At 40.7% G+C, this 17,201-nt stretch overlaps 1 protein-coding gene across 1 annotated transcript in view; it reads right to left on the bottom strand.

Annotated features, from left to right (window-relative positions):
- The window catches only part of tjp2b (tight junction protein 2b (zona occludens 2)), a 139,240-nt gene extending 129,057 nt beyond the window's left edge, over positions 1-10,183 (bottom strand). Inside the window, exon 1 of the mRNA XM_033620220.2 lies at positions 9,874-10,183. Within this exon, the coding sequence (XP_033476111.2) occupies positions 9,874-9,933 (60 nt within the window). The 5' untranslated portion in view covers positions 9,934-10,183. The remainder of the gene's footprint in view (positions 1-9,873) is intronic.
- Positions 10,184-17,201: the final 7,018 nt, after the last annotated feature.

Raw genomic sequence — 17,201 nt, 5'->3', positions numbered from 1 at the left:
GGACGATAGGAGACAGGTTGAAATAAACCGAAATTTCCCTTTAAGTTTTATGAAAAAGATGATGTTTTGGTTCAAAATGTAAAGTTTTTTCCAGAAAGGTTTCTATCACAGAAAGCCCTGAAGACTAACTTATCCCATTTGCTGTTTTATTTGTGTTAGTGGACTCAGTTTAAAGTAAATTTTACTGTAGTTATTATTTATGTCTTGTTTATGTGTTTTATGGCCAAAAGTAAAAAAAGAAACGGGTGGCAGCATCTTCTGTAGCAGATTGTGTTAAATGGGCATTTAATATCGCCTAATATCGATCGCAGACCCCTGAATCGTATCAAATCGAAATCATATCGCGGCAGACTTTGTAATATCAGAAAATATCATATCGTTGTCCAAGAAGAATCAATATAATATTGTATTGTGATGAGAGTGGTGACTTACACCCCTACCCACCAGCAGATGGAGACATGAAATAAAATGGTTTTCAATGTATGTAATATTCAGTCATTGTGCACACTGGCCAATTCTAGCAGTTTTTTTAAAGCCAATATTGGGCAATACTGATGATGTGCTGATATTATCATGCATCCCTATTAGAAATGAGAATATTGCCATCAGTTTCATCTTTTAAAGTCCATTACAGACATAAGTCTAGGATGTGTTAAGCCTAGCTGGACCGAGCTGTGGCTCAGAGGCAGAGTCGTCCACCAGTCGGAAGATCGGAGGTTCGATCCCCGGCTCCTCCAGTCCGCATGTCGAAGTATCCTTGGACAAGATACTGAACCCCAAATTGCTCCCGATGGTTGTTCCATCGGTGTGTGAGAGCATATGAATGGTTACTGAGTAGCAGGTGGCACCTTGTATTGTAGCCTTGGCTACCAGTGTGTGAATGGGTGAATGTGACTCAGTAGTGTAAAAAGCGCTTTGAGTGGTCAGAAGACTAGAAAGGCGTTATAGAAGTGCAGGTCCATTTACCATTTTAGCTTAGCAAAACAGACTGGAATGAAGGAGAAACTGCTAGCCTAGCCACATCAAAACTGAAAGAACACACCTTCCAACAGCTATAAAGGTGTTTCCATCGCCCAATACTCACTTTTCATCATGATATCATATTCAGTCTACTTAATGTGTGCAGAGACAGAGCTAATGTTTTATATTTTATGACACTAAGCTTTACATGCTGATGTAAGTCCTGAACACATGCACAGACCAGTAAGAGACCAGTGTCTTCTCTGATGTTAGCTTGGGTTTCAGCAGAGAACCACACCCTTGGCCTCTGAACCTATTCCCCAGCCACAGGGCAGTACCAATAAACACCATCACAGACACATAGAGAAGGAGATATAAACACACACGCTGGAATCTTATCAGTCAGCCACTCCCAGCAGCTGCCCAAGCCCATGTGGCAGGGTTCCCATTGGTCAGAGAATATCTGGAATATCATGAAACTTGGAGGAGTGTATTCATACAGGCAAAGACCTCAATGAGTTCTCTTGGAACTTCAGAGAACAGGGTCATTTAAGTGACAGGGTTTGTCATCTGGGCCACATTGGGGACCTTGGTGTTATAGTTGTGTTGGTCTTTACTAACACCTCCTGAATGCATGGTAGAGGACTGAGCCTCCTGCTTCCACATTAAGGACACTGTCAAAACCCCCTCAAGGCATTCCAGAGATGTCACGTTCACAAGAGCAGGATCGACAGAAACTTGAAAACAGCTGTGCAGAGGCATTAAAGGAAAAAGCCACTTGGCCAATGGTCTAACCTTACTGGATGTTGATTGTAATGCCTGGTTCACACTACATGACATGTCTGTCCATTCTGACAGTCACTATGTCACACATTAGGTGATTGTGGAGTCATAAAATCGTGCTGTGACTTGGCCGACAGACATGACAGACTACACGATGGTCCACACCAATTATCCCTGGTCGTCTTTCACGACGTGTGTGATGTCATCGGGTTATTCTTGTCCTATTTTTATTACTTTCATGATTATTTCAGTTCCTGTGTCATGTGCCACCCAAAATGTTGTTATAGTAACTAAAAAAGTGCCACCAGATGGCAGGAGCTACATTTGAAGTACTGTATGCAAACATGCAAGCCACTGACTCCTCCACAAGTTCCCTCAAATGTTTCAAAAAGCATTTTTAGAAAATGAAGGGATTCTCTCAACCAAAGTTATAATGGGCTTTTAATTTGAAACAGATACAGGAAGTGTTGAGTTTGAAATGACAGCGTGATGCATTAACTTTATCAAGGCAAAGTGGAGCACATAAAAAGTAAAAATATGAAAATATAGAGGGAATAATAAATAACGTCCCATTTATAATGTAGTCTGTTTCAAATGAAGCTGGTAGCCTCTGCAGTTGTGGTGAGTAAAAGCCCCGCCACTATTTTTTAATTTTCTTACTTTACGTCCGTCTCCATTATGAAGAAATAACATTGTTTGCTAGCTTCATGCTAATGGCAGTACTCACCGGGGTGATAAAGTGCCTCTGCTGTTTCACACCATAATTTTTCCCTTTTTACTCTGTGTGTTAACATCCCTGGAGGAAATATCAAAAAGGCTAGGGTGTTGTTGTCGTACAGTTGTCTACGGCAGCAGGATCGCTCTTTGTTCCTATTGGTCAAAGTGATGGCTGTGGCGGGAGAAGTCGTGAACAACAAAAAGAAAATCAAACATGCTAGGCTTTCTCTGGGAACATCGTGAGGGGTCCCAGACGCTGCGTTGGTTGTTGTATACTATGACACACTACTATGACACACTACACTCAGTGTCGTTCACGATCCATGCCGACACCATACATCGCTGTTGGTGAGTGCACTTTGGAGTCAAATATTCCAGTAAGTATACTTCTGGCCACTGTAGTTGATTCTCCACTGAAAACGGTGGTATTGTGTTCATCAACACACAAGAGGGAGGCAGTGATTTAAGCTCTAAAATCCAGTGAGAGCACAAATTTTGACATTAATGTACAGAAACAGATCATCTGTTCATCCTGCTACCAGATGTGTATGTCTGTTAGCATTGTTCATTTTGCTTACATTGTATGAAGAAAAGGCTAAAAAAGGAAAAGCCAATCCAGGTGAAATAGTAGATGAAGACACATGAGCAACAAGGACTGTAGTTGTAACCTGAGAGCGGGAGGTGAGGTGAGGCTGGGCTGTAGCTCTGCACTGAAAGCTGGAAGTACTAGCTTACACGATAACTATGACAGTGGATCACCTGTCTGATCCTGTTTGCACACTCTTATTTCTCCCATCATGCACACTCACAATGTTGACTGTCCTGATTTCACTTCAAAAACCAACCATGCTTGAAATAACCTGAGTGAGAACACCTGGCACTGCCGACATTTGCAGGCCGGAGATCAGTATCCTTACAAAAACTATCCTGTCTTTTAGATTTATTGGCAGAAGTTCTTTACAATCAATCAGTCGACGTAAAAATAATTTTGTATTTTTATAGTTATGCCATGCAATCACTGAATCAAAACCCTGGTTGTAAACATAAATGACTAGTTTCTAATTGAATGTAAAAGTTTCTTAAGTTAAAAAAAAAAAAGACAGAAACATGGAAACGAATACTGACTGATAGACAATGTCCTGAGGATCTTTATAACTGGTTTAGGTGAGCTACAGCACTTTGTAAGTTTATTGTCAGTTCATTTTGCATTACATTCTGCCCACTACCGTCATGCTACTCCCTCCACATGGTAGAGATGTTACAAGAACTGATACTTCAGTACCAAGTCCATGCCAAATTTCTAAAAATGTGACAGTACTCGTTTTTCTGCGGTGCTGTAGGTACCATAAATACAAGGAATGCCATTCTTCAAGACCTGACGGGGCAGCATATACATTTACAAATGTTCTGCCATTAGTTGTCAAAGGAAGGGGAAGAATGCCTGCCAGCATGGTAGAGCAACAAAAAAAACATAGAACAGTGACAAGTGCAACTGCAGCGACAGCTCTGCTTAAACTCATCAAAAAGAAAACCTAGAAGAAAGGTATTTTAACAATGATTGCTGAGGTGATGGTAGCTGTGGACTGGCTGTGAACCTCATCACCTCCTCCCTCTCCCCCCACCCCACCCTGTTTTGGAGCACACAAAGGCTCTCTATAATTAGACTGGTCACATTTGGGATGATTATAAAAGATTGAGGCTGTTTCTGGCTGAAGAATCAGCTCCTCGTGTGTATGTCTTAGACTTGCTGGTGTATACAGCACGGTGTCCACAGGCCCTGAACAAGGCTTCACCTGTCTTCTTATCTAAAGTCAGTTAAAAAGATCCTCAGTTGCACCCCTCTGAATGTCTCACTAGCTGCCCTGGCTAACCTCAGCCAATCTTAGTAGGCGCTAGCTGATAGACCCTGGGTGCATCCCAAGTCTCTTATTTGATATTTTCTTGTTCCTCAATTCTCACTTCTGGTGTACCATCTTGAAGGCCGTCTCTCTTGCAGCTTTTCTTTTTGCTCTGAGGAGCGAGGATGGTGGAGCAAGAAGGGATCTCTGAGGACCAGTGAACGAGGATACACAAGGGCAGCCTTTATGTAAGTGTTTCATCTTGACTGAACACTGCAGCTGATCGGACTGCTCTGATACATCACATCATACCAGAGTTTCATCCTGGAGTGAAGACCGATAAGAGATTAATCTGAAGCGTATCACTCCTAAGTTTTATATTTTGATTTCTGATTCACCATCAAGTTAAAAATCAGCTGTGTAAACACAGGAACATGGACAACTTTGGGGCGGCAGTAGCTCAGTCCATAGGGACTTGGGTTGGGAACCGGAGGGTCACCTGTTCAAGTCCCCGTCCGGACCAAATATGGAGCGTGGACTGGTGGCTGGAGAGGTGCCAGTTCACCTCCTGGGCAATGAACGAGGCGCCCCTGAGCAAGGCACCAGACCCCGCAACCACTTGGGGGGGCCTGACCAAAACAGCTGTCCGTCAGGAAGACACATCATCTATCGTCATTTCCATTTAGTCATGTGAGGCTTCCACTGTTAACTGTGTGACTTTACTAGTATTAGCACAGTGCTGCAGACACAAACAGCTGTTAAAGCAGACTGAAAGCTGATCCAGCAGTGATCAGCTGTCACCATCCTTAGAAACAGACATAGCTTCCTGTGACTCTTCAGAGGAAACATCTTATTTCTTCTGAAAAAAATGTACTCATTTCCTTTCTCCTTGCATGGAAATGATGCAAGTGGACACATAGAAAAGATGCTTGGGATGCACCTCTAGTTTCCCTGGGCCATGTGCTCACTGTGTCGGTACCTTCCTACAGCTCACAACCACCTTACATCCTTTTCTTCAGGCATGTCACAATACCAGAAATTTAGTAGTCGATACCGATACTAGTGAAATTCCATGATTCTAAATACCCAATACCAAACCAGGGTGAAGAAAAAAATCCCATGTACTTAAACAAACACTTCTTTGTTAAAAACATTTAAATTAAATTTAATTAAAATTTTATTATTAATCGCAAAGTACTAGTGTATGAGATTTTGTTGGCGAGGAAACATTAAGTGTCATCACAATGTCAGTTTATACTTTTGTAAACCCCAATTCACTCACTCAACTTGAAATTATTTAGGAATTTTTTGTCAGTTTAACAAAACGTTTTTGTTGTTATTTAAGCATTTAATTCTGTCATATGAACATAAAAACATTGAGTACACATTTTACAACACTTTTTTTCTCAATTTTATTGAAGAATAATAGCATATAGTGGCCAGATTAGGTTTTAAAATTGCTAGAGTAAGGCAAATAGATGTATTCTGAACCAGGAAGTGCTATTTATTTCCCTTCAGCAAAACTTCATGTCAGACACTCTAATATCCACACAGGTGGGAGGTCACTAACTGTGTAAACAACTAAGTCATGGTGCAAAATGTCTCTTACCACAACATTTACTGTAACCTAATAGAACCAGTGTTAAATACATAAACATTAATCACTATGTAATGGGTAACGAGTGATTTAGAACACATTTAAACACTTCTTCAGCTTAAGGCACTTTATCTCACAGCATTCTGGGAAACTCTGATGGAGATGGGTTTGCAATCGGTGAAATTGGCTTTATAAATTGTAGCCAAATTAACTCAAAACTCAAAGAATGTTGACTTAACATAAAAAATGATGTCAAGCTCACAAGGGATGAATTTTGTGTCAAGTGAACATAACATTTTCATGTCATTTTGACTTGTGTAAACTGTAAACATAAAAATGGTTGGTTACAACCCTGGCTATAGTCCTGTCTGCCCACGAGGTGTCTCCTGTTTGTGTCAAGTGCTAGCATGAACCTTCGACTATCTCCAAGAGACACACAGATTATTCTGTGCAACGGCTCTTCTGTTTCCATGGCTATAGTGCATCAGTGTTTGACTGTGCCAGCCATATACATTTGATATGTGCCAGTGTGTGAATGCTCTCCCTGTTCACTGTCGGCAGCTGTGTTGGTGTGAAGACGTCACTCAGGCTGAACCGGGTTCTCTGCTATTGTAAGAAGACAGAATGGAGCTGATGAACAGACCCCACTGAATCATGGGAGTATTGATAGAAACATGATGACACTCAGGATACTTCAGTGCAATTGATTTCTGGGAAGGTGATGACGCCTTCCAGATGATTCACTTCTCTGTGTGTTAGAAGGAGAGGACTCAGCTGTAACGTGATTTCATGTTCCATTATACATGAAGGTGCTGTGCTAGATTCAGTTGTCTGGTCTGAGTGCATGAACAATGTGTACTGACTAGATTAGACATGGCCCAGCCACAGGAATGCATTCAGTTTTTTAAGAAGTACAGTGGATTTGTGTTCAGAATGGATCACTGTTGAGTTTCTTTTTAATTAGATGAGAGGCCTCTCTTTGATCCAGACTGGAATCATTCAAAAAGGACTTAAAAAAAAAAAAAAGCAAAAAAATTACCAGAAACTCACTGTGTTTCTGGAGGCTCATGTTCTACACTTCAACTGACGCTATTTCTATTTTGGAGCTCCCAAGTCATTTTCACAAAAACTGCTTTCACGTATTACAAGTCGCCTGACCTTGTAACTGCTGTCATTTTTTTCACTCTTCAGCTGACAGTTCAACTATTTTCAGGTTCAACACTTGACATTTCTGATTGCCAGTGCTTCCAAAGCAACAAAGCCACACTTCACTGCTGAAAGTGCACACACTTCAACTGTCTCATAGGCTTACACTTCAGTTGATAATTCAACAGTTTTCAGCACTCACATGCTAAATGATAGTTACCCTACTTGTATCTCTTACTCTTTAACTAAAGTTTGTCGGATTTCAGTGATTACACATCAGCACCTTTTATATTTACTCTTCAAATGACACCTCAACACCTTTCACTACTTCAGTGCTTTATTTAACTCTGATTCAATATTTACCAAGCAAAGAACGAACATTTTAAGACATTTTGACTTGTTTACTGTGATTAGAAGTCCAATTTTCTGTACAAGCAATCACACTTGTCGTTAGTATGTCTTCAGGATTTTGTCAGGTTAAAGGTACAGTGTGTAGGATTTAAGGGGATATACTGGCAAAAGTGGAATATAATCATCATATCATCATCACTTAAAAAAATAGGGGGAAAATATTTTTGTGTGGCTATATCGTATCATCAGATGGTGCCATGTATTGATTTTTTTACTATATGAATTAATATAACAGATACAAATTAATCTTTAGGTAGCCTACTAGCATAATATAATCAATTGCTTTTTCAGTTCACTGAATACATTCTGCTGCAAAAAAAAAAATGGTTAAAATGGTTGAAGTGAGATGAACACTCTGAAAACTTTATCTTATTAGATAAAACAGATGTTGACATAGTTTTCCTTTGAGGACATAATTTGCAGTTGAAAAAATGTATGGCAATATATTTGAATGCAATACTCAGCATAACGCAAAATATTTAAAATCACAAAATTATTATATTGTGACTTAAGTATCATGATAATATCGTATCGTGGATCCTCTGGTGATTCCCACCCCTAAAAAACAATGTATCCACTGATTTACAGACATCTCTTTTGCCGTGTAAGTCTATAGGAAAAAGTCTTTTTGGGCCACAGGGCATAATGTAACAGACCCAGCATTTGCAATTCCACTGTTTGGCCACAAAACAAAAATTGGCATTAAAGTCCGGCGCACTTCCTGGGGGCCTGAGATCACCATGTTGAGCCACTATGCTTCTAAAGTAGTCCAAAATAGACAAACCAAACACTGTCTCTAATGTAGATAGGGCCATTTGCCTCTTAATGTCAGCTAGCTTAGTAAGCAGCCACTCGGTGGCTTTTGAAAAACAGTGTTTGTTTTTTTTAAATGTGAAACTGCTTTATTCAGTGTTTTTACCAGTTTAAATGACTGAGTCCATTTGTTTTGGACATGAAGAAACCTCTGTGTGTAATTCAGCTCCTGCTGAACAAATGGATGTTAAGTTATCAGAGAAAAAAGGTGGGCGCACTTTCGCAGGTGCTGGACAAGCGGCCTGTCTCCAACATGCCAAACAGCGTTGAACACTTATTTGTAAAGTGAAAGTGCTTTATTAAGTGTTTTTACATGTATTAATCACTGGTCTGTTTGTTTTGGAGAGGAAGAGACCTCCATGGATAATCTGGCTCTTGGTAAAAACCTCCTGAACAATAAACACTGATGGAATTCTAACCACATTTAGCAATCTACAGTCCTCCTGTAGATGCCACTAAATCCCCCCAAAGTCTTACACACTGTTCGTTTTATGTATCCGCAGTTTGGATGGAGGAGACATACAAATGAGACACTGCATGCATGATCCAGAATGAAAAGCAGACTGCATTCGAGACAAAATATTAGACTACCATGGTTTAGAGGATTAAACAAAACTTTCCTGCCTAGGATAGTGTGTGATCACCCAGAGAGTCTGGTACCACACACACACACACACACACACATACACACACACACACACACACACACACACATGTCCCCAGGCTTTGCCATTAAGAATGACTACTAATCTGACAGCCTCTGTCCTACTGGGCCTACTAGCCAGACCAGAAGGAGCCTTATGAGGGTGTACACGCATACAGAGAGGAAGAGTCAACCTTGAGCCCACAGCACAGTTATCATGTGATCATGACATTCCCAATGGTCACAGCAACAATAAGTAAAATTAGGTGCTTACTAAATATTCAATTGCTATTTTCGTTAAAAAAAAAACCTTTACACATTAGACACTGCAGCTATTTCTACTTTTGAAGTTCATGGCACTGTGTATGGCAGTGTGTATTTGCTGTCCTGTAGCTATAGGATTACACCATATTTCTTCAGCAGTGATTTGACACACATTTCAGCTCCACAGGTGTCAGCACAACAGTGTAATATAATAACAGTGTAGCCACTGTCATTCACTTTCCTCACACAGACTTTCCCCCTCTCGTCTACTGATTACAACCAGTGACCTAATCTCCAGAGATCACTCCCATCAGATCACACATGTCAATCTGGACAGGATTACAACCACCGCAGAGTGTCTCTCATCACTGGATTTAGGCGCAAGTTCTGGCAGTGTTCGCAGGTCACAGGCCGACAAACAACTGGAAACCAACAGAATACATATTATGCAAGGGGCCTTTCTATTGGCTCTCCTGAAGCACAACAGGTGTACTGACAAGCTGACTATTGGCTGGCCAACATGCACCTCACAGCCTGAGCGAAACCTCACTCTCACTTTAAGCACCTTTTATAGGACACGTACGTTCACACTTGACTTGGACGGTAAAACAGATTGACAAAACCTTTTCACATTATGTCGAAGTTAGTAAATGTTACCAAATGTAACTTCCACATGTCAAACACCACACAGCGCTACTTACTCCGACATTTTCGCTCTTGCTCGGGTAAGAGGCCAGTCTTCCTCCGCCTTTCACCGGCATCCTGTTTCTCCGACTGTCCGCTGAACGGGCGCTTTGTCGTCGCGGTTAAACCCAAAGCCGTGCTGATTCAGACAGTAGTTGGCGTAGTGACTAGTTTTTGAAATGAAACATATCTTTGTGACAGCCAGGCCAGCTCCGCCCTCGCCGCAGCCAAGGCTGGTGTTTCTCCGGGCGGACAGCCTACTGGAGCCAGCAAAAAGAGGGAGGTCCATCCGACCAGCACAACAACTGTCGGCTCACACTACCGCTGCCTACGACAGCACAACAATCTTGGAAACCCACATTTCCTGTTTTCTTCACAGGAGACGTTGTTTCATATTTGCTGGAAGTGACAACATTCGGCAAATCATCTTCAAGAAATAGCCTATGGTAGAAACCCGCCACAGCGTGCAGTGTAACATCTGAGGGAATATCGACACTAAACTGTAAATCTCCACACAACAGTAGACAGCCTCACCTTACCTTACTGTAGGCCTACAGCAAATATAGCCTACTACACGCTCTTGTTAAAGTCCCGACATGAGCTAGGCTACATCTGTGGTGCTTTTTCTTCAGAAGGACAATGCGTCCATTCTACCAATCACACTTCAGACACCTATGACATGACATCTTCAAGTGACAATGAAATTACTCGTTCATCAATTCTAGTTGATTTTCTCATAAATACTGTCTCTGGAGTGGTCAGTAACCTGATAACTTTGCTATTCAAGCTGGAGTTGTGTTGCTGCAGGGCCGTAGTCACCTTTTTAAGATGAGGGGGGACCAGGGCCGTCAATATACAGACAGTACAGTTGCACTTGGACCCATGGGGCAGGGGGTGGAGGGCTTGTGAATTATTCAGATTGATCTGAATAAGTCGCATTTTTAATTTAATGTGAGCCCCCATTTAAACATAGTTGCAACTATGTTTAAATAGGGGCTCACATTAAATTAAAAATGGTGCCATTCGCTATGGGTTATATTACCTCAAGATTGAAAACCCATCTCCGTCATGATTTCCTTTTATTTTCTCTTTTTGTTTTTGTATATATATAAAATAGTCAGTAGCAATCTACAAGAAATTATATGCTCATCCTACATAAACTATAGAAACTATGAAAAAACTAATTTTTTTTTAATATTAAATTTATTTAATGATTTCCTATTGTCTTTAATGTTTGTCTTATATACAGGTACACAATGATGATTGTTGGTAACATGTATGTTGAACAATGAGCAGGCATGCCTTTTAAACAGATAAGCGTCCGTAGGAAAGGACGAGAGAAACAAACAGGAGGAAAAAGTAGCAAATCTCCCTAAATTAGATTCCTTTGGCTTTTTATAAACAGTTGCCAATGGTGTGCGTGTGTGATTCATAACTAGTAACTAGCGTGCACTAAGGCTTATTACAATAGCGTGCACTGGGGCCCGTGGTCGCCTAACTACCTCACGCCACTAGGGGGCATCATTATCAATGGACACCACCTATGATCCAACCCTCCAGAGGGGTCTGGGGGGATTCTTCCCAGAAGAAATTTTTAGAAACTCAACAACTAAACTGAAAATTTTAGAGCATCTGGAAACAAAACTCTTAGATCAGGGGCTCAGTTTTGATCACTGAGGGCCATTTTAGGGAGCCAGCATATGATTTAAGGCCACATGGGAAAAGTGCACATACTATGACACACACTATGTCATTTTATGACATTATTTATGACAAGACTTTACAACACCTATAGCAACTGACAGTGATATAGCCTACACACTTACTACATTTTTACCACTTGGGTTTGCCTTGGATAGCAGCTACACCCCCTTGCTCCCCAGTCCATTAAAGGGTCAACAGCAGGTTCGTCCTGTACCATTCAAGAACCCTAACTCTCAACAACTCATAACTTCACATTCAACAATTGTTACTATTCTAGAACTACATCATTTCTAGACCTGTAACTTCTAGGGTCCATAACACTCTATAAGCTGCAACAATTTACAGCCTGTGACACACCAGGATCTGTAACACACCAGGACTAAGACTGGGGGTTTGTGTACAAGCCTTATTTAGACCTAGTCCACAAGGATACGGGTGTTTTTGAAAATGGGGTTTTCCCCTCTTTTCTTATCAAAGAAATACCTCACAAATACCGTTATAAAAAATCACCATCCAAATGAAAACACAAATTACAAGTGAAGTGCTGTCGAGGATGCCAAACCAACAGGTGGCGATGTAACCCTATAGGCAAGCAAATGTAATGCAGTATATCAGTCACAGTCATTTTCTGCAAAGTTAGTACTTTTTCTTTTAATATGATTGTACTTTTTATTAAGTAGAATTTTAAATGCAGGGTTTTTACTTGCACTGGAGTATTTTAACATTGTTTTATTGGTACTTTTGCTTAAGTAGAAGATCTAATGTCTGTTTATTACTGACAGTTATAAAAATCATTTTTCTTTAATTGTACAGGGATGATCAGGATCAATAAAGATGAACTCATATAGTCTTATATGTTTTGTGTGGCGAATTCAAGCCTAGTAGGAACGCTGCTGTTACAGTGCCTCCACCACAGCAACATGTTCAGGTTGGGAGGAGCTACAGTGCTGGCATGCTGATGATGCTGGAGATCCACATTTTTACATTCCTCATGTCGATGCTGATAATGCATTATCTATGTGCTGAGGTCTGATCTTGAGATGAACCTTTACGGATCCCCATTCAGAGTTTTTTTCACTGCGTTAGTAAAAGCAGCACAGTAAAGCAGATAACACAATGTATGACACAAGTACAAAATAAAATATATGTAACTGTAACATTGACAACTACACTTTATCTTTATGTATTAATTGCTACAGAAAGAACAGATTTCTGAGAGAATACTGATTCATAAATCAGGCTGAGGTTAGCGCATACTGGTGGTGAATATTATGTATTATGAAGACGGGAGGGGCGGCACGGTGGTGTGGTGGTTAGCACTCTCGCCTCACAGCAAGAGTTTGATCCCGGGCGTGGGAGCCCTTCTGTGCGGAGTTTGCATGTTCTCCCCGTGTCAGCGTGGGTTCTCTCCGGGCACTCCGGCTTCCTCCCACAGTCCAAAGACATGCAGATTGGGGACTAGGTTAATTGGTAACTCTAAATTGTCCATAGGTGTGAATGTGAGCGTGAATGGTTGTTTGTCTCTATGTGTCAGCCTTGCGATAGTCTGGCGACCTGTCCAGGGTGTACCCTGCCTCTCACCCGATGTCAGCTGGGATAGGCTCCAGCCTATGGTCTTTCAGGTGAGTGTCTCAGTGGAAGCAAGACAAAATGGCTGTTTGTCATGAGGTGAACACAAATCTTATCATTTCAATTACATCAAGAGTTAAACACATGATCACCTAAGACTGAGACCATTAATATTCTCCAGCCTCACTATGTTATTGAGTTGGTTAGGGTCTTTTTTTTTGTTGCTGCATATACTCCAAATTCACCGGATCCCACCCCGATTGAGTATCTGTGGGGCACGTCTGTGAACATGCCTCTGGGGCGTGGTACTGTGGCTCAAAGCCAAGTCTGGGTCAGTCCTGTCAAGTCATGGACACAAGACCTCTGGATGTGTCCTGTAGTGTTTGTCACCACGGTGTTGGAGGCACATCCTTAGAGACCTGTGGGGTTGCGAGGTGGGGTCCAGGCATCCACCCTGGGATCTGGGGAATTTGGAGGTCATATAGATGCATTGAGCTCTTTGTCATGTTCTGTGTAATGCACTGCTTAGAGAGTGCAGTGAAAATGCCTTTCATCGTATTTATTTTGGCATGGATTTCAGCATCATGGACAGAGAGCAGAGGTCTTATTATCATCATCAGTCATTTGTTTGAATTTCACAGAAAATACAGAAATTCATTGAATCACATGTTAATTAAGGTTAAGGTAACCAAGGGTGATCAAAACACAGCAAAACAAAAGGCAAACTTGGCACAAAATAGATGAAGCTAATATGGTTTCAAAGTACAAAGGCTCAACCATGCAGGCTGATTTTAGTCTTAGTCTTATAATGTACATGCATACAATGACCACACAGTGCAATATTTTCAGTTTAAGTAAGTTTAAGTACCTAAAGTTCTTTAAAGTCTCTCCTTATTATGGCCCTTGCGGTCACACAGTTCACAGATCCAACAATACACAACCAAAAGGCAGTCAGTGCTAAGCCTCAGACAATCCAACATATTGAATCATGTCTGGTAACTTTCTTGTAATGCAATGCCAATAATCTGTGACAAAGCCAACAATACTTTACTATAGTACAACAGTGTATTATGTGCTATATTATTAATACATAACCTTGTCACCAACACACACAATTGCAAACACTCAAAACGTGTAATATTAATTGCTTATGTATCTTTATTTACCCAGGAAAGATTTGTTGAGCACAGATGATAAATTTTAAGGTGATAGAAGTGAACTTATTTTTTTATCTTTATTTTATAAAAAATAAATAAATGATTCCATGATATGGCAGCTGCCATATCTTGTCATACACCGTTGATCCCTATGGTCAAGGGCTCACCAAAATCACAACGAATCATCCTCTGTGGAAAACTATGAAAACTATTATTGCTATAGTTGAGATATGTTACTGGCTCAAGGTGTTGGACAGACAGACTGACCAGCAACAGTATTGCCAGCCTCTGGTACTGGTGCCAGTAGGATGAAAAAACATCCTTTCTGCCTCTGCAAAGTCAGAAAAGCAAACTACAATTTACTTACTGGGATTTCATCAGACATGCACTGTATATCTAACAGTCAAATATTGAAAATAGCCCTCCGAAAACCATAGTCAACCCACAAAATCTGTCACAGTTTATCACAGTGAAGACCAACCTGATCGGTGAAGAGTCCACGTTAAGTGCAATGTCCATCATCGCTGCAACATGATCTCATCTTTAATCGCCATGTTTCGATGCTTGGCCAGAAGCCCCAAGAATTATTCTAATGATGCTGGGGGCAGTCTTTTGTGTTATATCTTGAGAAGAAGGAGTCCCTGTTTAGGTTCAGGCAACAAAAGTAGGCTACCTGGTTAGGGTTAGGAAAAGATTGTGGTTGATGTTAGTTTCGTCTAACACATCCTCACTCCGACCTCGTCACATATTGACGTTTAAATGTGGACTTTCCACCTCGAGATATGACTTACAAGGTACCTTGGGTGCATTGGTTGTTTCCCTCTGGGATGCCGTATCAATTTCAGTCTGTTACATGCATTGTCTGTTTTCAAAATACACTTCTGTTTTCACAGGAAATGTACAGTTTTGAATACAGTCTCTCAGAACAAGCTACGTACAACTTACGTACAACACTGCGAACTTCCTTCAACAACAAATGCAGGTGGTTATGTTTTGCCTACACACGGTTTGGTTTCGGAAAAAATAACAGGATTTGGCTTTACAATTTTCCAATTCTTAAGCGAACACCGGCCTCCAAGGTGAAAGTCGGTGGTTTTTGGACCCATCCACCAAACTTCCCGCTGGGTATCATGCTGACGTGAAAGGACGGCTTTTTTTGTCAGTGTCTAACACTGGTAGTCACTGAAAAAGTGCCAGTTTTTGATGACTTCAAAGTGAGACTGGGTTGTTTCGTCAGTAAACTCAAGTGACTAACAATTAACAACTGACTTACAACACATGTGACTAAAGTCAATGTTTCACACAGCACACAAACACCTGTCTCCTGGGTCAAAGTGCAGTGCTTGTTGGACCCATCCACATCTCCTCCCAGCCACCCCAAGCAAAATTTCACACTCTGTCAACTATGTACATTGCTCTCAAAGTCTCGTAATGATGCAAAAGGCTGATAAGTCTGATACAGATGCTTAAGGGTGTCCCGAGCATCAGTATAGTGATGCTTGGGACACTGCATATTTTGACACCCTGGTAGTGAGGCCAGGCTGATCATCATTATGCCCTTTCTATTAATCACAGAATGACTTCATGAGTGGGCCCTTGTATTTCTTTTGTTCATTTTAGCAATATGCCACATGCAGTACAATTTGTTGGATTAGATTTTAAGTCATCCATGTCATGGTAATCTTAAGTGCTATATTGCGGGCAACTGTCTTGCTTGGGTTTCTGAAGAAACCTCTTGGATGTGAGGTGAAACGTCTTCAGGAAATTCAAGCAAGTCCAGTTGCCTACAATATGGCACTTAAGAATATTGTACAGTTGTTTCCTTGCTGCCATTTTTTCCTTCAAATGACTTTAAATCTCCTTTGCTTAATCGCTTTATACATCAACCTGTTGCCTTAGTTAAAGTTCACATTTTTTAAATCCAAGCATACCATTAAAAATTTATTGAATCTAAAAAAAACATTTTTACAATTTCTATCCATATTTAAATGTCAGGGTTAAATATTTTACTGCCATGTCTGAGCTTTTTCACTTTCATACTGTCAACGGTGTCTTCAACAATGATTAGGTCGATGAAAATAACAGACAGACATTTGTCAAACAAGTGACAGTACTTGTTCAGTAACAGTGTGAATATGTGGCCACACTGCTAAATAAATCCAGTGTGGTGAAGTCTCACTCAGTATGTCCATTATCTACTGACCTCAAACTTCTAGGCCAAATTTCATAGCAAAGTCCTCAAGCGTGAGCCATGATTTAGCTCCTGCCTATGAGTGTGAATCAGTTTGTGTGTGTGTCCTAACAAGCTGACCAACCATGCTTCAGACAGAGCCCTCCTTTCAGCATCTAAGACAATCCCAGCAGCTGAGAGAGCCACCAGCTAGACTGCAGCATCACAGAGAGGCAGTGACATCTAGAGGCTGCTGGAGGAAACACACCAAACACAAGATGAGGGACAGAATAGCCTGCTTGTCGATTATAACAGGGTTCTAATATTATCAAGATTAAAGATGGCAATAACTATTTTCAGTGGCTAGTTAAATGTTTCCTATGACACACATACTACTGTTCAAAAGAGTCCAGTAGCAGTGCATTGTCATTAAATTTGATAAGGATAATCCATCTACACAAATATACTGTGGGATTGAACAGAGATAGTTACCATGAACCCTTTAATGTCCACACCGGGAAAAATGTTTTTATTTCCTTTTTTATTTCCTTGAGGAAATAACAACAAAAATCTGTACTTTTCAAATATAGGCCTCTACCCATAGGTGGAGAAGTAACTTCATGGCAACCGTAAAACAACCACAAAAATTAAAATAACAAACCATATATTTTTTTAATGCAAGTAGTATGTCAATGATACTACAAATGATAATTATTTCAGCATAATATAGTGGATAACCTTAAAT

The sequence above is a fragment of the Epinephelus lanceolatus genome, chromosome 9 (assembly GCF_041903045.1).
Source record: "Epinephelus lanceolatus isolate andai-2023 chromosome 9, ASM4190304v1, whole genome shotgun sequence".
Classification (NCBI taxonomy): Eukaryota; Metazoa; Chordata; class Actinopteri; order Perciformes; family Serranidae; genus Epinephelus; species Epinephelus lanceolatus.
This window is presented reverse-complemented; position numbering and strand designations above follow the sequence as displayed.